Genomic DNA, 21,082 nt, shown 5'->3' on the forward strand with positions numbered 1-21,082 from the left:
GAAGAAAATTTTAGAATGGTAGGTTACTTACTTAAAACTAATATTTAACTAGTGTAAAAGCATATGTAAGGAAATATGAATCGACAAGTATAGAGTTTAGTCACATTAGTATTATTATAGAGTTTAGGATTTAGTCCCACATTGGTTACGAGTACAATGTCGAAGCAGGAAAAGGCTATAAAAGTGTAGTGAGTGGCATGGGGCAACATACTTACCTGGACGGGGTCTATGGGTGATCAAGGAGGCCCATGGCCTAGGTTGGTGACCTCCATTGCACTTAGGAGGGGTGCCCACCTATGGTCTCCCCAAGTGGGAGAGCCAACGTCATAATTTGTGATAGTGGGGGCCTGCGTTCGCGCGGCCCCTCTCCAAGTTTAGTTAAAATATTTGGGCCAATGGTTTGCGTTTATGGCCCGACTTATAATGTAGTCGATTATAGCTAAAATTGAATTAAAATGGCTAAGATTATAGCTGAAATTGAATTAATCGGCTTAGGTTATAAATAATATTCTATTAGCTGAAAGTTGGTCTTATACAAAAATAAATTACATTCCATGCCGTTACAGGAAATAGAAAATTGTGATTACTCCGAGGCACTATTTTTAACTTCTTCGTTAAAATTGAATGAAACGTTCAAATACAACTTTGCTAATTACATATCTTTCCCTCCAATAGAATCAAACTAACTAGTAATAACAAAATGACCCCATTTCTGAAAAACTCTTCTCTACAGTATCATAATTTATATAAAAAACCCTGGCTTGCCCATCTCCCCAGCTTTCTAAAATTTTGTATATCAATTTCTATGAACATGTTGGTCTAACTACCTTTGGCACCAAAATCTGAGAGGTACTTCACCACTGATAATGAACAGCTCTTGACAAAAATCTTTATCTATCATTTACTTCGTATTTCCCCCTTTTTTCTTTCCAAGACATCTTGAATGTTGAGTTCCAATCTTGTTTGCTGTACAATAAATGAGAAGCTTTTTCCAATCTTAAATTTCACCCTTCATTGCTGTTGAGTTCCATGAACCAGGAGGAGTCTCACGCTTCAAGAACAAGGCATAGAGTAGTTCATTCCATGCATCAGGGACTCCAGGAAGACACCAGTGGCTGCAGTCCTGGCGATGGAGAGACACCGGGCCCATATCCGGACTAAGATAGTACAAAGACGAATGCCCGTCTTTTCTCCTTGATGTCATTCGAGTTACATTCAGTATCTTGATTTTCATTGCCTCTAATACGTTTGAGTGGGCTGATAAGACTGTGTTGGGTATCTGGAACTGAACCCAACTTTCAGATGGCACCAATGAGGATCCTAGCTCTGGTAGTGTCTCCAAGTGACAGTTTCCTCCATTCTTCCAATCCCCACCTCTGCATTATTATCTAAGCAAGTTTAGCTACTATAATTGGTGCTTATAAAATCCCCAGAAACAGTAAAACAAACTGTTCTAATTGTTTCTTACTAGAAAGACATTAGGGAAGGGAACAAACCTAAAATGAACAGGTGCATATGTACGAAAGAAGACTTGGGTTTTGCTCGAGTTTACTTTATTCTCAATCCACTGCACCACAGTCTCTATGGACCTTTGGTACGCTTCTTCTACAGTCATTTCCATCTTCACTTCTTCCCCTTCTTGGAAGTAGCACCCCCTGACCAAAATGTTATGGAGTTTTTAGTTACCTTTCACCAAAATTTACAAAAATCATCTATGGACAAGACAATCAAAGCAGAAGCATATAAAATGAAAGCAAGTTAGTCAGAAGTTTTCATGATATATTATCATGTACAAAATTGACCATATATGAGATTAGCCACATTCTAAAGTGCTCAAAGCAAATGCAAATGATCAAAGATAAAGTATTCAAAGAGTTTTAGAAGTTACCCTCTAATGGTCTTCCCATAATTCCACCAATGCCCTGTGTTGAAGATCAAAACATCTGCATTTCTCCAGTTAGAAGATGTCCAATCCATTTGATCCAATTTCAGAGTTGTCTTAATCTTTTCTTGAGAACCAGAAGGCGGGCGGCTCTGCAGTACAAGAAATGGAGCCCTATAGTACTCTATGGTGCAGTTAAAAGTCTTAAACTTGAACACCAAGAATCCCTTGTGCTTTGTAATTGGGCTGCCATTCACTTCATAGATCGAGCTCTTATCAGGTACTGCAGAAGAAAGCAAGCAAAGGAGTGACTCCCATTGGTTTCTTCCGATGGAATCGCCAACAAAAACTAGCCGTTTATTTCGTAATTTTTCCAACATTAACTTGGCATCAAATCTGTTTTTTATCAGTAGCCAACATATCAGTAACCAACATATCATTTTTCAAACTTTTACAAGAATTATCTAAATTATCATTTTCAAAAGCTTACTACAAAAAACAACCGTTGTAATTCTTGGTAGAGATGAAAGAATCTTCAATACAGACATGAGAAAGATAGAATTGTCGGATAACACAAAATTACAAAAAATACCAAAGCCCGAGAAACAAGAAAGAAAATGATAGAAGAGAACAACATCATTTTTATGTTCACGATAAAAAATAAAAAAAGAAAGAGGACTTTTATTTTTTATTTTTAAGATCAATAATTTCCCATGTCAACATCCAACTTCACGGGCATAAAGTGAGAAAATAAAGGACAAAGCCGAAACAGGTGACTAACATTACACTAGAACGTCTAGCCAAATATAAACCATTAATTTGCATATCCATTTCCAGAATAAGACAACACCAAAGATAAACTAAACTAGAAGCATACTCACTAGAAACAGATTTTGACATCTATGGAAACAAAAATTGGTTATCACTTTCTCGGAAATCATCTAAAAGTAATAAATAATCTTTCACCAATCGATATAGATATACGAAAATGTTAATAAATGCATCAGTAGCAACTAAAAGCCCAGAAAGCTTACCCTTTTGGTTATGCAAGGAAAATTCAGCCAGCAACAGACAAAGACAATTTTCAAAGTTTATGTTTTATATTCAGTATTATTTTATCACCCAATAACTCCAGTAACAACCCAAATATTTTGTTTTGTGTGAACGTAGTGGAGTTATTAAACTCACCAGTCCACTTTGGAGACTTCAACCATTTGAGTTTGATCATGGAGAGTTTCACTAATATTTCAACGTTCAACACAATTAACAATGTTTTTGTTTCTCTATTCTTCCTAACTAGTTTAGTAGAGGCATGAAAAACAATAACAATAAATAATAATTTTGAATGAAGAAGAAAGAAAAAGAAAGGAAACCTTGGCAAGTTGCAATTTCTGGGTTGCCATCTCCATTTGGTGTAAAACAAATCAGGACGACCATTCTCAGAGCAACGGAAGCCTTCATCCAAAAAGGGACAATCTTTGGAATCATACAAAGGATAGGATTCATCCCAAACCCAATCTCCATCGAACACATTACAAGAGTCACCTTTTTCTTCAAGAAACTCAACTCTATGATTTTCTTCAACGGACCCTCTTGTTTGCAACCACATGAACCGCTCTGACTGGCCAGAGAATTGATACCCTTTAGAGAAGCTTCTTGAATCCAAGTAAAAGAAGCAGAAAACCACACAGACAGTGACAAAAAAGAATCCCAGAACTCCCAAAGATGGCTCAAACAGTCTAAACCGTTTGAATTTTTTAAAAGCCTCAGAGAATGACATGGTTTCAAGGTCTAGCTTTGATGGGTTCACAGACATTGGAAAGCTTCGAAAGATCAGATTTTGTAATCTGGGCGTTCCTTGTTTTTATCTCCAGGTGAAAATAAAACAAAAAACAATACAAAATCAAAGTTTTTGGTGACAAAAGAAGTTAAAATCTATATGGTATTAAAAAGAAGAGAGAGCTTTGGATATCTTACTACTACAACTAGTAACTACGACTACCATTCATGGCCAAACTATTATTTCCTTTTCTGTTCTGCTTTGCTTGGTAGGTCAGTTTCGTAAAGTCATGAATGCCCAAGTTTTAAAAAAGTAGAGCCCAGATGGGTATGGAGGAAGCAAAGCAGCATTCATGGCGGAACTAATAATAATAAATATACTTTTCTCTCTCTTTGATCACCTTATAAAGACTTAAAAGAGAGATGTTGGTTTAGTGAGAGGAAAGAATAATGATCAAAAACACCTGTGGCTATGTGGCTTTTACTATTGATAAACGACATAAAAAGAAGAAAAAAGATATGGTGCCTTAAAATTTTGAGTTTGAGTGGGAGAAAAAAAAAAACCTGTTTTTAAAAGAACTGAACTTTTACTGAGTTGAAACGAGTTTTTTAACTCGGACAAACGTGGGTGGTGTTGTGACCCGAATCGGAGAACAGAATTGGGCAACGGTTATGAGATACTAAGCCACTCTCTTGTTCATAACGTGGTCATCGCCTACTTGTCCAGCTTTGGCTTTATTGGACATTTAACTGGATCGTGTAATTCACGCGCGTAATGATGAAAGTGGTTTATCTTTTCTCGTGTAAACGATAGTCTCGACAACACTACCGCTGTAAAGCAGTTCTGAATCATTCTTCCTCAAATACCCTTCTATTAATTATATATATTTTTTCTATTCGTTACCCAATAAAATAAATTTGATGAAAAGTATTATTATTATTTTTTTTTGTGTAAAATTTATTTTTGAATCACATGGCCCACACTGCTGGATGGGTCATGATGCAATCAAAACAATATTGTCTTTTAGAAATTATTAGCCATTAGATCAAGATCGGATAAAATAGATAATTCCTAGATTTTTTCAAAGTGTAGGGAAAAATATAATAATTGAAAAAAAAATGATAAAGAAAGAAGCTAAGCTCAAAGAGGGTTTTCTTTTTCTTCTATTCTTGACTTGTATGACTATCACACTCAACAATAGACGATAATCAATCATGTGATATACTAGTTCTTCATGTAGATTTACACCATAATTATCGGATACAACATCAAATATAATTTCATACATTTGTTATTGGAATCAGTCAATTGAAATGACCCATTGATTAGATTAGTCTATTTTTATTTTCTTGATAAGATTAATTTTTGATGACACGTATGATTCATTTTTGTAGATTAGACATTGAACCGTATTATTTGTGGTACATTATAAATGTAAATTATTCTTATCAATATAAACTCATTCATTTTCTTTTAATCCACATTGACTTGGTGTTTTAGTTTTTATTCTACACTATATCTATATTTATTAGACAAGTTTACTATGTCAAGATCAAGAAAAGCATATACTATATAGAAAGATGACTTGTTATATGTTTTCTTGAGTATGAATGCAAAAGATCAATAATAATAAAGAAAGAAATTAGAAAATTCATTAAATAACACCACATATACAAGTTAGGTACAAAGTTTACTATTACTTATCTTCATTAGTTTACTATATAGGTGTCACTGTAGAAGCTCTTACTTTTTTGGTAAAATTTAATTGAGATAAAACTCTTTAGTTTTTTTAGTCTAAGTTGAGATTAAAATTTTATTGACTAATTTTTTAGGGTATTTTTTCCCTTTATGTCATTTGTAACATACCCATTAGCTCAATAATAAATTATACATATTTTAGAAAGCAAAAAAAAGTTAGTATAAAGCTATAGATACAATAAACTTTAGATCCCAAAATATGTATGGCCTTTTGTATTTACTTATAACACCTTCTTAAATACAAGGAGTTTTAAACGAATTCGTTAGCATGTCTTGAAAATATATATGTATATATATAATACTATCATGTTAAATCTGATTTGGGTTAAACAAAGTGGATTGACATTTGAGTTGTTAGTCAACTCAAATCATGTTCTGAACTACATATACTAAATTTAATTTATTAACACAACCAGGTTCACGTGAATCTGGCTTTTTTATCGTAAGCTTCCAACCCCAGCTTAAAAATAAATAAATAAATAACTTAGTAATAATTCTAACATATCTCTAGGCCAGGTGTTGATATTCACATGGTAATTGTCTGAGACAGAATCAAGAGATATGAATAGCATTACATAACGTACCCGCCAAGCTCATGATCTCTTTTTTTAATTTTTTTTTATTTTCTTTCCCCCTAACCAAGACCATTATGTTTATGTGTTTATATAATTATATATAAATAATTTGTACTAATGAAGAGTTATGCAGTTTTCTAACAAGAAAAAGCATTTAACCAATAAACCAGAAACTTCATGGAAACAATTCACCAGCTAACATCACCATGTGCAAGAATTAAGATCACTAGTTCAATAACTTCACTAATAAAGTGGTGGTGCAATGACATTGGCAATGAAAGGAGCCAATTATAGAACAATACATTTTCATACACTAATAGATAGTGCAAATCAATCATGATAAAGGATGAGGTTCTTGTCACTCTAACTTGTAGTGCAAGGAGAGTCAATGGGTAAAAGATTTGGAGAGGACAAAGAAGAATGCCGTACATCAAAAGTCATAAGTGACCAGCTGAAGCACTATTATATACATATGTCTAATAGGGAAATATAAGGCTCTCATTCCAGCTGAACTGAACATCATTACATTGTCCCACATTAGACAATACTAAGAATGATTGTTTTTAAATTATTGGCCAAGTGTGTACAAAATGTTTTATAATAACAGATCATGGAGCTCTACCAAACGTAGTACATCATTTTTTCAAGAGATAATGGAGATCTGCCAAATACACTTATTACACGATAATATTGTAAATAAAAATGGCAACAATCACTACAATTCCATTATCTTCCTTCCTTTTTATTCTCTTCCTTGAAGCAACACAAAGTAGTGAGAATTCAAATAGAACTGAAACTCCTAAGGGGTCCTTGAATTCATGTTCAGTACTCTGGGGTTTCATTCTTATTATCATTTTCTAGTGTGTGCAAGCAGAGTCATCAAAAAGCACATTGAAAACTTATGAAAGAGAAAAGAGAACTACTACTATATGATAGATTCAATCTTAAAGAATGTCTATCAATTGAAAGCTTTAATTGAAACTATATCGAATCAGATGAAAATGAACTTGGAAGTTTACGACTGAACTTTGCAATACAACACCCCTCAGCAGTAGCACAATTTAGAGATAGAAATCACAGCAGAAAGACTTAAAACGGAAAAAAATTAAAAGTATTACCATATAGCAAGGGTTTGTTTCATCATAATCTATCAAACACTAAGCGTCCTTGTCAAAGATTGTGCGGTCCATGCATCAGTTGTAGCAGAAATTTCTTGCGCTCTTCAACCGGGCAACCGAAGAATGCTCTAACCCTTGATGCATTTTGAGTGAGAAAGGTGTATGCTCTATATCTTAACCTTTTATCAACACCAAGATTCACCAACTCTGCAAAAACTTCTTCCTCTGAATGAACTCGTGCTTGACTCCTTTTAGCAATAGTATTTGCTTCCCTTATTGCCTCTGCTACACTGTGAATTGCTTCTCTTATCCTTTCAAACTCTCTCCTGCATACATCATCCCTTGGCGCATTTCGTTTTATCCCTTTCAAATTTCTTGGAGGCTTATTTACATTGTGCTTACTATGATACAAGTGGTGCAATTTTAAGGCATAGACGACGCTACAAAGAACTTGAACTGCAGCTGTTCTTCGTCTGCGATCCCAGTTTATCATCCAATCTTCTTCCTCGCTGTCTTCCTGATTTTCTGGCCGACTCATCTACAACACATTTTCTGGTTTAGGAAAAACAGCGACACATTGCTAAAATTCTTTACTATTTCATCAAAATGATATGCTTATTCTTAACTCCAGTTCCACAAAACTATAATCCCAAATCTGAAATACACCACATAAAGTCCGTTTCTTTGACCTCAAGGTTACAAATTTCATCATAGCTTTTATTTATTTGAAACAATAACAATTGCTGTGCCCAAAAGGGACTCGAAATCTGAGAGAGCAAACCAAATGCCTCACCATTTGAGCTACCAACATAGTTTAAATAGCTTTTATTGATCTTTCAACAAATTAGGATGGAAAGAAACTAATAAATAGTTATATTTATGTAGATTTAAAAAAAAAAAGTAGTTATATTTATGTAGATATATATATATAAATATATATAATAAATGGCTTTGAAAATAGTATTGAAAGTTTGCTGTTCCTAACATTTCTTGAAAGTAGAGGAATTTGCCAAAATGGAAGAACATAATTTTGCCAATTTTACTTTCTTAAGCCATTATAACATATGATAATGATGACTAGACTAAGAAACGACATACATGACTAGAAAACGACATGCATGACTTCAACTTTTCATTCGATGAAGAACATATTGGTAGATTTCATCTTAATGGATTCAGATCATGAAAACCCACTACTCAGATTCTTAGGTAACTATCTTTCTTACACATAAATTTCAATCCTATCACAACAGAAAATACAACACATAAAAAATCACATACCTTCACTTTCAGGGCACCAAGAGGGAATATATAAATGTTGACCTTACTACCTTTACTTCAATTCAATCAAAAACAAAAACACCCAATAAAAAAAAAAGGAAAAAAAAACTTTAGAGGGCTGTGATTAGCTCGTTGTTGGGTCTTGTTTCTAATATTCAGAGCTCGAGGTTGACTGGGGTTCTAAGGAAGGAGATGAAGAAGTGGGTTCACACTGGTCGAGGGTAACTTGAGCTTTCTCAAGGAAGGGCTTGAAACCAAGTTGCAGGGTCAAGTACCCGAATGCCAAGGCTCCAATCACCACCACCCCCGATCTCATTGCATTCACCTTCGTTCTCTCTCTCATTTTTTTTTTCTTTTTTCGCTCAACTCCCCCAGCGTACCTAGCGAGCGATATATACAAAGGAAAGTATAGGCATAAACGACGACGTTTTTCTGTGGTAATATCGTAATATTCCCACTTTGACCATCCAACGGTGGATCCCAAATCAAAGTCATTTTTTTCAAAAGAAAAAACAAACTCTACAAAACATATAGTGAGACACCTCTTCTAGAGCAAGCCAGTCCCAAATGAAAGAAAGTCACCAAATTTCGGTGAATCATTCCAGTGAGCCGGTAGCTTGTTGATTATTGTTCTGCCCATATAAAGGTAAAAAAAAATTGTTAAAAAATTTGATCAACTGGGAACTGGATTCCTTCCTGCTTATCAATTGGTATTTGGGTAGTTTTCACATTAGTTTTTGCAGGTTTTGTTTTTGTTTCGGTTGAGCAATGTGTTAATTTGCAGTATTTTTAGTGTCTGGGTTCAGTTAGAGAAAGTATGCTTAGCAGTGCTGTTTGCTCATTCATGTTAATGAAACTTGGGGTGAATTCTGGGTTCAGTGCAACAAACTGTATGTTGGCTTCCCCAGCTGTTTTCAGAAGGCAAACGTTTTTAATAAGGTGTCTTCAAGGTTATCAGAAAAAATTGCAAGAAGTGAAAGCTATGGGTGAACCCAATTTCGAAGCTGATGCAGAGAACATTTTGAGATCAATTACTCCTACTCTTGATCCCAGTAAGCATAAGGGGCAGGCAGGTAAGCTCATTAGTAGGTATATAATTTTCTGTATATAAACCCACATATATGGACATATATATAAGAATTTGTATGAATGTGTGTTAAGTAGCACATATTTGTGCTTTACTGAATACTTGTCAAACTACTCAACTATATCAATTCGTGAACTGCTATTATGTTGTTAATACATCAATTGAAAATAAAAAAATGCTTGTCCATTTAAGTGCTATTTACTGGGGCTAGGACTTTTTTTATATGTTCTTGTCCATTGTAAAGGTGGTTCATTATGCTAATGTGTCGTGGGATTCTCTGTGTTTCTCAGGAAAGATAGCTGTCATTGGTGGTTGTCGTGAATACACTGGTGCTCCATACTTTGCTGCTATTTCTGCGTTGAAAATTGTTAGTGCCCCCTCTTTACTTTTTCTTTACTATTGATTTCATTTCTCTTTTAACGCTTATAGTGAAATTGAAAGGAAAAACAAGGATATGTGTTGTTTCATCTATACATGACCTTTTAGTTGTATGGAAACATCTATTTTTACTAGGGAGCGGATTTGTCTCATGTTTTCTGTACAAAAGATGCTGCCCCTGTTATAAAAAGCTACAGTCCTGAGATAATTGTACATCCAATTTTAAAAGAGTCTTACAGTGTCAGGTGATTCTCTCTCTCTTTTCTCCTCATTTTCTGCAAATAATCTTCATTATATTATCAATTGGTCTGATTTTTACAAATGATGTTTTCAGGGATGAAGACAAAAGATCCATTTTGGATAAAGTCCTTGCTGAAGTTGATAAGTGGATGGAGAGATTTGATTGCCTTGTTGTTGGTCCAGGGCTTGGGAGGGATCCCTTTCTTCTGGTAAGCATTCCTTGACGCAATCACTTGATGGGATGGATGTTAGGTTATCTACTATCTGGTTTTCATTAATGACTTGAAGTTTGCATAATCATCTCGTTCAAATACTACAGGACGCTATTATATATTATTTTGGTTACATGAATGCCTTATAGTGTGTGCTTTGTTTTTTGAGATGCTGATTTCTGTTTTTCTTTCTTTTTAACCCAAGTAGAAGGCATGGCTATTAATAAGAGAGCACACACATCATTATAAATTTTACCTAGCTTATGCAAAAGTAATTGGGAAGGTGGTAGATTGAATTTTTTCCGGTGTTGGGTTTGATTTGTAAAGAGTATGAGTGGTGGTCTGACTGGTTGCATACTCCTATGCTTTTTTGGTTTCCAAAATTATGATACTATCTTTGCTGTAAATGTTGCAGTTTTACTAAGGTTACTAGCTAAGATGAGATATAATGATTAGTTGGCTTAAATTTTTATACATAAATTTTGTGTTGACCTATGTTCCATTTAATATATTTATCAAACAGTTTAAAATGAATGCTTTCCTTGGTTCTTAAGAGTCTTGAATCCTGATATTAACCTTACTCTTAGGTTTTAGTTAGTGTCTGACTGACTAAAGCTGACACCTCTCTGTTTCACAATTTTTTTAATTTAAATTTATATACATATTTATATATTGTCACTCGGCCTTTATCAAATTTCATCAGAATTTGTTATAATTTTATCCTAAATGATTCTAATAGTTCAATGGCATGTTCAGGACTGTGTTAGCGAAATCATGAAGCATGCAAGACAATCTAATGTCCCAATTGTGGTAGATGGGGTATGTAACCAAACGAGTTTACACGATTCCAGATATGCACTTTCTGTGAGTGGATTTTACTAGGGCATCTACCTTTGGATTGGTTATACTGATGCAAGGTCTTTCACAGGATGGACTTTTTCTTGTTACAAATTGTTTGGATCTTGTTAGTGGTTATCCCTTGGCTGTCTTGACCCCAAATGTAAATGAATATAAGCGTCTTGTACAAAAAGTATTAAGATGTGAAGTAAATGATGATGATGCTGTTGGGCAATTACTATCTCTTGCCAAACAGTAAGTTTCTTCATCAAGCTTCTCTCTGGGTCGGATCATAGTCTGGACACTTCATTAGTACTTATTTGTAGTTTTATAATTTCAACTGTTATACTCTTGAGATGCACTCAAATGTTCTTGCAACATTTCTTTATGCACTACAAATCACTCTTATGATATGTTGTATACTATTCAAATTAAAGTATTGGTTGCATGCTAGTTGTTGTATAGAACTTACTGAAGTTTGAAGCCATTCTTGATCAGGATTGGTGGTGTAACTATCCTCAGGAAGGGAAAATGTGACCTCATTACAGATGGTGAGACAGGTTTGTAAACGATGCATCTTTTTATTCCTTTCATTGATTACATGTCCCTGAGAAGATATTGCTTTGTATAAAATTTATTTCATCCATGGATATAGATAGACATGTAAGTATTAGCATTTGGGTTGTGTATTATGTTAGTAACCATTCATAATCGACTAGTTTTGGTTTTTCAACGTCACTATTTCCCATTGTTGTCTAATTCGAGCTCTTGCTGATATAAACTCTTTATGCAGTCACATCAGTTAGCATCTATGGTTCTCCTCGACGCTGTGGGGGGCAGGGTGATATACTTTCTGGAAGGCAAGTGATTGGTTTTCATTTTTAGGACAGCTTTCTAATGAATACATTACTTTTTTCTTTAACATGAGTGATGGTCATTTCCCTCTCCTTTCGATCATTTCAGTGTGGCTGTATTCACATCTTGGGCTCGAGAATTAGTCTCAACATCAAGTTGGAATACAAGCATCAGGTTAACTGTTCAAGTTTTGCTCCAATCTTTGTTCTATGCTAATCTTTCCCAACAAATTGAGACTTACATTGTTACGTGTTTGTGTTTACATTACGCCGCAGTCCAAGGAATCCCACAATATTAGGATGCATTGCTGCATCCACTTTGTTGAGGAAGGCTGCTTCACATGCGTTTAATGACAAGAAAAGATCAACCTTGACTACCGATATCATTGAGTACTTAGGAAGAAGGTAAGGGCTCTCCTTATTTAAAAAATGATTTTTCGCTCATGCTCGTTGAGAAGAACTCACCCTAAAGCTTCTTTACTTTTTTCATTGCAGTTTGGATGAAATCAGTCCAGTTAGTTGATACTGTTTGAGTGCTGAAATGCTAGCCACAAGTAACAACTTTTCTTGTCCTACATAATGACCTAATCTGTTGGGTTTATCTTGTAAAAAAGTAAAAGAAGCTCACTAATAAATGCCACATAAAGTTTGGTTGTAAAGGGCCAACGATGGTTGGTTTATTGCTATCGGCTACAACAACACTTTTTTCTACAGTAAAAAGTACGTCCATTTGTTTAAGTTTCGAATAGAAAATACCAAAGGGCATAGTATTGGTGTCAGCACCACATATTAATAGAGAGTTTAATTAAATTTTCAGTTGGGTCTACATATGTAGCAACAAAGCTCCTAAAATATATAGGGAAATTTCAGTTTCTATGCATGACATGCATATAGGAAACTAATTAAAAAAATGTTAGGCATATTAAATATTTAAAAATAATGTCATTTTTTGTACTCTACTCAAAATATCACTCTACTCAAAACACTTGTTATTTTTCCTCCTCACTTCTCTCTTCCTTTTTAGTTCAGTCTCTCTCATCTCACGGCACTGCCAACACTACTGACAGCACCATCAATACTAGAAAAACTTCCATAATTTTGGTCACTTTGTAGAGATAAACATTTTGATAATTATTGGAGTAGAAATTTAAGGGTAATTAGTTGTTTCTCAAATATAGTGATGTTTATTTCACTTAAGACATAAAATACTGCATTTCGAACAGATTTGTGTATGTTTTTTTAGTTTTCTTTGCAATTTTATTTTAGATTTAAAACTCTGAAATCTGTAGAAAATCGACATTGCTCGATGCCAGCTCGATGGACCTTCAAAATCAAAATTTTCATGAAAAAAATGACTTTGTTCGATAATAGTTTGATGATGCTCGATGTGATTCTTGCTAAAGACATAATTTTTCACTCGGTATGCGTTTGGAGTATTTTTTTTTGTATTTTTTTAAGATCTACACGTTTGAATGCATATTCACATTTGTGAAGTGTAACACTCGAAAAAAATACAAACATACCTCATATTTAAGATATGTTTTGATATGTTTTCAAGTTTTAAACTTCACAAATGTGTATATGAGCATATCAAACTTGTAGATTTTGAAAAAAATATCCAAAATCAAATAAAAAATTACCCCAAACGGACATCCGAGTGAAAAATTATGTTTCATGCAAAAATTACATCGATCACTATTGAGCTAGCATCGAGCACCATAGAACTGCCATCGAGCAAAGTTGTTTTTTTTCTTTATGAAAATCTTAATTTTGAAGGCTCTATTGAGTTGGCATTGAGCAATGTCGATTTTCTGCAAATTTCAGAGTTTTAGATTTGAAAAAAATCGCAAAAAAAAAAAAACTCAAAAATCATACTCAAATCTGTTCGAAATGCATTCGAAATGCAGTATTTAGTGTGGTGGTACTATGAGGTGAGAGAGAGTGAACCGAGCGAGAGAAGTAAAGAGAAAAATGGTAAAAGTATTTTGAATAAAATTTCAAAATATGACATTATTTTTAAATTTTTAATATTTCTAGCATTTATTTTAATTACCTGACCCTCTACCGAGCATAGAAACTGAAATTTCCCATTATAAATGTTCAAGCCGACATTCTAGAGACACTAGAGAGTTGAGACCTCGTATTATTGTACTCCCAATAAAGATACGATGTCACAGTGTTGATCTTAAATTATTATTACTAGTTTCTTCTCCTTCTACACAATCTTTTTAGGCCACATGAAGGCATCTTCTGCCGACACTAGAAAGTAGAGAGGAAAGCCATCTCTTTCACCTCCACCAATCCCAAGATTTCAAACAAAGTGACGTGGCCATTATGGAGAACAAATTATTCTTCTAGTGCAAGCCAAAGAAAATCACATATATTTATTATTGATGACAGATTATGGGACTTAATGGTAAACCCTATTCACTAAACTACATGTGAGAAGGTGTTTGGCTGCAATAACGTTAGCAAAGCATATCAATCATATCACAAGTAAGATTAAACAAATTATGCGGAAAAAGAATTGACATAAATAGAGAAAGCTCTAATCTTACATCTAAAGTGAAGTGAAGTGAAGATAGACATAACTATCTACAGTAGTACCAAGCACCTTTCAAGGATTTTTATCATGTATCATCAATAAGAACAAGCACTATGTAATCTCTCACTGAGAATTGAAGTGTTTAATTTGTATTGTATTCAAGACAAATCACTATTGACTGTTGACCCTGCAACTATGATATATAGTGAAAATTCACAACTCTTATCAGCTGTATACTCCAAGCCAAACCCTGTTCCACTCAAGAATCATTGGGGGGTTGCTGTTGATGCGGCCATGTTGGCTGGTTCATGTAAGGGCGAGTCTGTTGTCCATACACAGCTTGATCCATCACAGGCTTTCCAACCATCATCCCAGGTGGAGCAACCTGGGGAGCAGCATAGTAGTAAGGGACCCCATCAGCTGGACCAGCAACAGGAAGGCTCCCTCTAGGAACCGAAGCAAGCACTTCATCTTTCAGATCCTCCCTTGGGACGATATCAACCAAAAAGTCGAATATATCAGTCCTTGTAATTGCAGCTGCAATGTCATTCTTTTGTAGCGTTCGCCTCTTGTTCTCCTCCGTGTGATTCCAAGAACGCAGTGTTAACTCTAGAATGAACATCTCGCAAGCCCTGGCAAATATGACTGGAGCTTCAGCTGATATCATCCTAACATCCTCATCAGCCTTCATAATCTTCTTGATCCTGGCCAAAGGCAGACTATGGTTCTTGAAATCGCTAGATTGCTCGATCTCTTGATACTGATTTGCCCAGAAAGACCGGAGTTGTTGCTGCAGTTGCTCTTGTTGCTGCTGATGGATGTGCTGATAAGCAAGTTGGTGTTGGGCAAGCTGAGGTGAGGCAGAGGGGCCTGCTGATTGAGTAGGACTCTGCAGTAATCCAACTGATCCACCCGAAGATGGCCCCATCATTTTGTTGGATTGATATGGGTTTACGCCATACGATGCTTGACTACCACCGCCAACCGTCATCGCTGTGCGCTGCCCATGCCCATGCCCTTGTTGATCCATGACTATTAAGCTGGTTTAAAGGGTTCCCTTATGCCAACCCTCTTCTACTGATAAAAAAGAAAAAGAGAAAGAAACAGAACACTTTCAAATCTAAATTGTAAAGTACTAGCAAAAAGAGAGAAAACTGAACCCTGGTGTTGACTGTAATCAATTTAAATAAGTATTTTTTAATCCACGATATGTTAGGCAGATAAAAAATCAGAAGGGTCATCAAAGGGAAGCATAATATTCCCAATTCTTAGACAACTCAACTAAATCATACTGGTCTATCGCTCTCATCTTCTGCAGAAGTATGGGAATTAAGTTTAAAGATCTACCTTATATCATAAATCACGAGACCTTAAAATACAGTGCTAATGAAAAAGAAAAACCAACTATTTAATAAAAATCTAGAAAAAGACTAGGAAACTTTCAAACCCAGCCAGCAAGTTATATAGCCTAAACTAAACGCAGCCTTAAACAAATCAATAACTAGAAACTACCAAGAACAGAAGAGTGGCTTATAAATTATGCAATACATAACTTGTACTCTCACAACTTTCTTAGGTGTTGCCATAAACTAACCGGGTCAACTCATAGCTCTATGCTCACCAACTCATTGAGTCATCTTAGATAAACAACACCATCAAACCCATAACTATACTCTGGGTTTTGACCTCTTTTCCACATCCACATACCTACTTTGTAGCATATACATAGTCGCCCAAGTAAAACACAACCAATTTATCATCAATTCAATCAAACTTCAGGGTTTTAAAAACACTGAAAAGAAGCAACAAAAAAAAATAAAAATCCAAGAACAAACTCTTTAAAATAAAAAAGGCAATCTCGCCTCCTGTGTGTTTTAAACTCCCATAATAAAAATAACATGATAAAAAACAATGATCTTTCAACACAAAGCAAGGAAATAAAGTACCTCTAAGTCGATGACTGACTTCAAATTGTAGTCCTCCTCAAAAACCAACCAAGAGAACCCTAAAAAAATCAGAGAAGAAGAGAGAAAGTTGGGAAAAGAAAGAGAATATTGGGTATAAAATTTATGTAAAATAGCATGAAACTTTGTTTATATATGCATATATTTGGAAAATAAATAAAAGAGTTGGGTTGGGTGGAAGGTGGGGAGAGTGGAAGCAGAGAGAGAGAGAGAGAGAGAGAGAGAGAGAGTGGGAGTTTTAATGTGAGCTTAGGACTTCCTTTGGTAATGGTTCCACTAAGAAAAAGCGCCAGTTTTAGTTTAGTTGCTTCTCTCAACTATTATAACTTTACCTTTGACTTTTTTCTCCCTCCAATATATTACTTTTAGACCATCTCCAATGACATACGTTAATAGTATGTTATATTTGGCGAAAAAAAAAATTAATATATATATATATATATATGATATATTTGGTATAATTTTTAGCATTATACTGTAAAAATTGATAAAATATAAATTTTTTGCTAATGTTCATTTGATATTTATTAAAAATATACAAAAATTAATAATTATTCTTTATATTTTATTATTGATAGTTAAAAATAATAATAAAATAATAAAGTAAAAAGTCTGGCATTTAATGCTGATAGATAAAAATAATAATAAAATAATATAAATGTAAATAAAAATATATAACATTTATGGTGATGCAAAATATGTATCATACTATATTGTGTCTCACATTTGACACAACTTTTAACATGTTCCAAATTTGGCATAGCTTTTGACAAATTATTGGAGCAACTTTTTTTGTAAAGTGAGCTATATTTTAGAATTCATCACCAATTTAACATTCTATTGGAGTTGCTCTTAGGATATTTATTGCAAAAATACTCAATGTTTATTGTATGTAGCATTTAAATACCCAAATTTTTTTTACGGAAAAAATATTCAAAGTTCTTATAATGTAACATTTACATACCCAAACTTTTTTTGATGAAAAATATACCCAAAATTATTAAAACGATGCACTTTTACTACCATAAAATTAATACAAATATATTTTAAGTTATAAAAATCATTAAAATTATATAAAAATATACAAAAATAACATAAACCAATTTAAAAATGTTAAAAATAGTTTATTTAATAAAAAAATTGATTGAAAGTAGTTAAAAGAAAAATCAATAAGTGAAAAACTATTAAAGAGAATTTTTTTTATTAAAAAACGTAAATATAATTTATAAAATATTTATTTACTATTTTCATTAAATAAAATTATTCTTTAATTTTAGGAAGGGAATTAGCGACAAAAGTACCCAGTGTTTTAAAAAACTTGTTAATTAGTACCCAATTTTTTTTTTTGGGAAAAATACCCAATGTCCACTTTTGTTGGCTTCCGTCAGTACCTAGTACATTATGTCGACTAGTGTTTTGGTCAACGACAATAAGTCAATTTGAACGACAGTAAATAATAAATGAGTTGAATTCAAGTAAAATGACACATAATATTTATAGTGGTTCGGTCCCAAAAATGATAATGACCTACGCCCACTTGCACTCTTATTAATCAATAGAGGTCTCAAACTCAAGATTAGAAAAACATGATTAAACTGAGTTTCCTAAGCCTGAGAGAGAATACAATTCGAGATAGATTTTGTATGTAAAGTGTGTATGATGCCATAATGACCGTGAGAGATCTCTATTTATAGAGTCCCTTAGAGGGCCATGGACCTTGCCTATTCCACTTCCTTTATCTTCTTCAATCTTTCCAAAGTTTCTCTTTCCTCTCAAACCCTCTCAAACCCGAAGCTTTTGCACCCCAATCTCTGGTTTTCCAATTCGATTCTCATCAAGTTTTTCTTCAAGATCATCATTCAAGTAAGTTTTTGGATCACTCACTTGTACTTCCTTACCTTTATCTTAGCCAATTCTGTGATGATTTTGAATTTTTCCAATCGGGTCTTTAGTGTTCTTGAGTAAACTGTAAGAACATAGAGTTTTCATTGAAAAATAGTTGATTTTCTTGGGAGGAAAATGAACTCAAGGCTTCAAGTACGTTTGATTGTGTTCTTGATGCTAGGAAAATCCATAGAATCAGATAAAATTTCAACTTTTAATTTTTGGAAAATATGGTGGGAATTTTCCCTGCAAAAGGTAAGTGGAAAGGTCTAAGAAAAATCTTTTTGACTACCTTTTGGATCCATTTTTTAAACCTGGTCGAATAACAATCATGTTTATTTGAGCAACACACTTCTTTTAGGCACACATATACTGGTCGAATAACCCACTTCCCCTTTTATTTTTACCAGATGTATGCACGCGATCACTGGGGAAGTGATTATTCAATAGACCCTGATTTACTCCGAACGCTGGTCGATGATGTGGATCGTAATCGACCATATATTGATCTCAACTATGATACTCATGAACCTTCATTTCAACCTAGGGAGCAATCCCATCAGTGTCATTTTCTATTTTTCCCCGATGAGGAGCATCGCCTTAAGGTTCATGAATTGCACCAAGGAATAAGGAAATTCCTTCCAAAGGACTGGACTTATGTTGTCCATTCTGACTCTGTTGATACTCTCCTGGTTGGAATCCCGACCAGTGGGAGGGAAACGAACGGGATTTCAATAGTTGAAGAAGTTTTAACCGTTACTTTCTGTTCTCCAGATATGGCTAGAGTAAAGCAAACAACCTGCCAAAGGACATCCCAAGACCTGCAAGTTGCAAGGAAAGTGACCAGTGGGAATAATAATCACCAGCAAGGGTAGAACGAGCAACTTGCAAGGGCTGAACAAGTCGTGGAGATTACTAATACACTTCGACTCTGGACAAAGCTTAAACCTCGAAAGAACAAAAACATAACCTGGCACGTAGTTCCAGCGAGCACTCTTTTGAGTAGTGCTCTTGAAGGCTACCTCGAAAGGTACGACAGTCGGGGAATTAACATGGTCACTCCTCGGGCTAGCGCGCTACCTTGCCACTTCATGGGTATTTCAGGAGCATATCAAAGTACTTTGGCATTGCTCCATTTCAGATCACGCCCAATTATGCTTTCAACATTATATATCATATACCACCACCACCAATGGGAGCCTCCAACTCCCCATGAAATCCATTATTTGTTTGACCTCATATCCAATCTAGGCCAGAATGGTACTAGATTTTTCTATTTCTGCCACAGGGACACGACCAAAGTGTTCCTGACCGAGCCCACATTTAGGAGCAATGTGGGTGTATACTTCAAGGAGTACTTTCTGACAACTAATCTGGCCGCAGAAAATCTATCCTTTCAACGAGGAGGTAATGAGCTCTCCTTTTTTTTTTTTCTTCTCTTTTCAAGGTTGATACTGAACTATTCTTACTTTGTTTTGTAGGCCCATGAGAATGACCTTTTCCTACTAAGGGCATGCTCACTCGAGCAGAGTTACTAGATAACCTCACTCATGATGAAAAGAATTGCATGCTGCTAGTAAATGATGCCAACCTTAAGCTGGTCGGCTTCCTCTAGCCCCACCACACCAACAAAGATGCCGCCATGAAAAGTGCCACTGGTGGAAGAGTCACCGTGCAAGAAGCCAGTGAAGAAATGGGGCAGAATGAGTAGCCCCAGTCGACCCCTACTCCTACGAGGAGAAAAACATGGGGAATAAGCATAAGGGGGCAAGACGATGCTCCTCATGCCAAGGCCTCAGCAGCACCTGAAGCTAAAGGAAAAGGAAAGCAAGTGCTGGTCGAGGATCCCTTGGACCTTTCCTTCTCTTCTTCTGACAACGAAGATGACCACCTTCTGACGACGAAGATGACCTTTCCTCAAGACATGTGTGGGCACGTAGAGTAGTGGTGGGAAATTTTCTAATTCATAGGATGTACTCAACTCATGAGATCTTGGAATATTAGGTCTGAAACAATTTTCAGTGATAGGAAAAATATGACGATATATTTTTTCTCTCTTTGTGAAAAGCTTAGAATTTTCATTCTAGAATATTCTCTCACTTAAGCGTATGTTGAAACAATTTCTTTCTGATAGATTTATAAAAGTATTAATTAAATTCAAAATTCAAAATACAAAATACAAATTATAAAGAAATTATTAAATAAATAAATAAAAGAAGTATCAAGATCCATTCTTGGATCTCTGTTACACGCCAACTATAGCGTGTAACACATCCCCGATTTCAAGGATGTGTTCCAACCACTTTTGTTTAATTATTATTTATTAAAAAATATCTAAACCTGATAATTTATCTTATCAGATTAATCCAAGAATAAATATCATATGAAATTCAAATCCAATTTGAATTATCAGAAATATATTTTCATATTATTTAAATAAATAAAACTAATTAATTCAAAATTAATTATCTTAATTATTTAAAATGTCATTTTTGAAAATGCCCATTTTATTTAAAAAATTATTTTCGAAAATTATATTAATTAATTTCAAAAATTAATATATTAATTAATTAATTCGTCTCAATTGCACATTTGACCTTGAAGAACAAATTTCTTCCAAATATGTTTTTTCCTTGATTTTTCCCAATTTCAACTCTTACCTTGAATAGTGTTGATAGAGCCATATC

The 21,082-nt window shown here is 34.5% G+C and overlaps 4 protein-coding genes and 1 non-coding gene across 10 annotated transcripts; 2 read left to right on the forward strand and 3 right to left on the reverse strand.

Moving 5' to 3' along the window:
- The first annotated feature begins 207 nt into the window (after positions 1–207).
- On the forward strand, positions 208–368 carry LOC133820398 (U1 spliceosomal RNA). The gene has a single exon (XR_009886809.1). It is a non-coding gene; the product is annotated as a U1 spliceosomal RNA (small nuclear RNA).
- Positions 369–595: 227 nt separating this feature from the next.
- Positions 596–4,188, reverse strand: LOC133819245 (protein trichome birefringence-like 10). Its single transcript, XM_062252443.1, has 4 exons — positions 3,256–4,188; positions 1,889–2,278; positions 1,497–1,655; positions 596–1,376 (listed from the first exon to the last, which is right to left on the reverse strand). Exons 1-4 carry the CDS (start codon positions 3,696–3,698, stop codon positions 998–1,000), a joined length of 1,371 nt encoding a protein of 456 aa, XP_062108427.1. The 5' UTR covers positions 3,699–4,188; the 3' UTR covers positions 596–997.
- Positions 4,189–6,939: 2,751 nt separating this feature from the next.
- On the reverse strand, positions 6,940–8,547 carry LOC133819247 (uncharacterized). Its single transcript, XM_062252448.1, has 2 exons — positions 8,395–8,547; positions 6,940–7,651 (listed from the first exon to the last, which is right to left on the reverse strand). Exon 2 carries the CDS (start codon positions 7,649–7,651, stop codon positions 7,166–7,168), a length of 486 nt encoding a protein of 161 aa, XP_062108432.1. The 5' UTR covers positions 8,395–8,547; the 3' UTR covers positions 6,940–7,165.
- A 52-nt stretch (positions 8,548–8,599) lies between these two features.
- LOC133819246 (ATP-dependent (S)-NAD(P)H-hydrate dehydratase) lies at positions 8,600–12,828 on the forward strand. 4 transcript variants are annotated; one of them, XM_062252445.1, is made up of 12 exons: positions 8,600–9,040; positions 9,179–9,467; positions 9,772–9,848; positions 9,995–10,104; positions 10,194–10,308; positions 11,068–11,130; positions 11,240–11,403; positions 11,647–11,708; positions 11,942–12,008; positions 12,112–12,177; positions 12,279–12,407; positions 12,498–12,828. In XM_062252445.1, the coding sequence occupies exons 2-12, from the start codon at positions 9,212–9,214 to the stop codon at positions 12,523–12,525; spliced, it is 1,137 nt and encodes a 378-aa protein (XP_062108429.1). In that variant the 5' UTR covers positions 8,600–9,040; positions 9,179–9,211; the 3' UTR covers positions 12,526–12,828. The 4 variants fall into 4 exon arrangements, with proteins under 4 accessions (XP_062108429.1, XP_062108428.1, XP_062108430.1 ...); XM_062252444.1 differs by having other exon boundaries at positions 9,188–9,467; XM_062252446.1 differs by having other exon boundaries at positions 9,201–9,467.
- A 1,775-nt stretch (positions 12,829–14,603) lies between these two features.
- LOC133819248 (nuclear transcription factor Y subunit C-3-like) lies at positions 14,604–16,777 on the reverse strand. Of its 3 annotated transcripts, XM_062252451.1 has the most exons (3): positions 16,494–16,777; positions 16,255–16,339; positions 14,604–15,624 (listed from the first exon to the last, which is right to left on the reverse strand). In XM_062252451.1, exon 3 carries the CDS (start codon positions 15,575–15,577, stop codon positions 14,807–14,809), a length of 771 nt encoding a protein of 256 aa, XP_062108435.1. In that variant the 5' UTR covers positions 15,578–15,624; positions 16,255–16,339; positions 16,494–16,777; the 3' UTR covers positions 14,604–14,806. The 3 variants fall into 3 exon arrangements, with proteins under 3 accessions (XP_062108435.1, XP_062108434.1, XP_062108433.1); XM_062252450.1 differs by lacking the exon at positions 16,255–16,339 and having other exon boundaries at positions 14,604–15,621; XM_062252449.1 differs by lacking the exon at positions 16,255–16,339 and having other exon boundaries at positions 16,494–16,776.
- Positions 16,778–21,082: the final 4,305 nt, after the last annotated feature.

The sequence above is a fragment of the Humulus lupulus genome, chromosome 2 (assembly GCF_963169125.1).
Source record: "Humulus lupulus chromosome 2, drHumLupu1.1, whole genome shotgun sequence".
In the NCBI taxonomy this organism is placed as follows: domain Eukaryota; kingdom Viridiplantae; phylum Streptophyta; class Magnoliopsida; order Rosales; family Cannabaceae; genus Humulus; species Humulus lupulus.

Coding starts and splice junctions, on each gene's coding strand:
- LOC133819248 (XM_062252450.1), bottom strand. CDS start 15,577: ATGGATCAACAAGGGCATGGGCATGGGCAGCGCACAGCGATGACGGTT.
- LOC133819246 (XM_062252445.1), top strand. CDS start 9,212: ATGCTTAGCAGTGCTGTTTGCTCATTCATGTTAATGAAACTTGGGGTG. Junction 9,849..9,994: donor CTATTTCTGCGTTGAAAATT/GTTAGTGCCCCC, acceptor TATTTTTACTAG/GGAGCGGATTTGTCTCATGT. Junction 10,105..10,193: donor AAAGAGTCTTACAGTGTCAG/GTGATTCTCTCT, acceptor TGATGTTTTCAG/GGATGAAGACAAAAGATCCA.
- LOC133819247 (XM_062252448.1), bottom strand. CDS start 7,651: ATGAGTCGGCCAGAAAATCAGGAAGACAGCGAGGAAGAAGATTGGATG.
- LOC133819245 (XM_062252443.1), bottom strand. CDS start 3,698: ATGTCTGTGAACCCATCAAAGCTAGACCTTGAAACCATGTCATTCTCT. Junction 2,279..3,255: donor AGAAATTGCAACTTGCCAAG/GTTTCCTTTCTT, acceptor GATAAAAAACAG/ATTTGATGCCAAGTTAATGT. Junction 1,377..1,496: donor TATGCACCTGTTCATTTTAG/GTTTGTTCCCTT, acceptor ATAATAATGCAG/AGGTGGGGATTGGAAGAATG.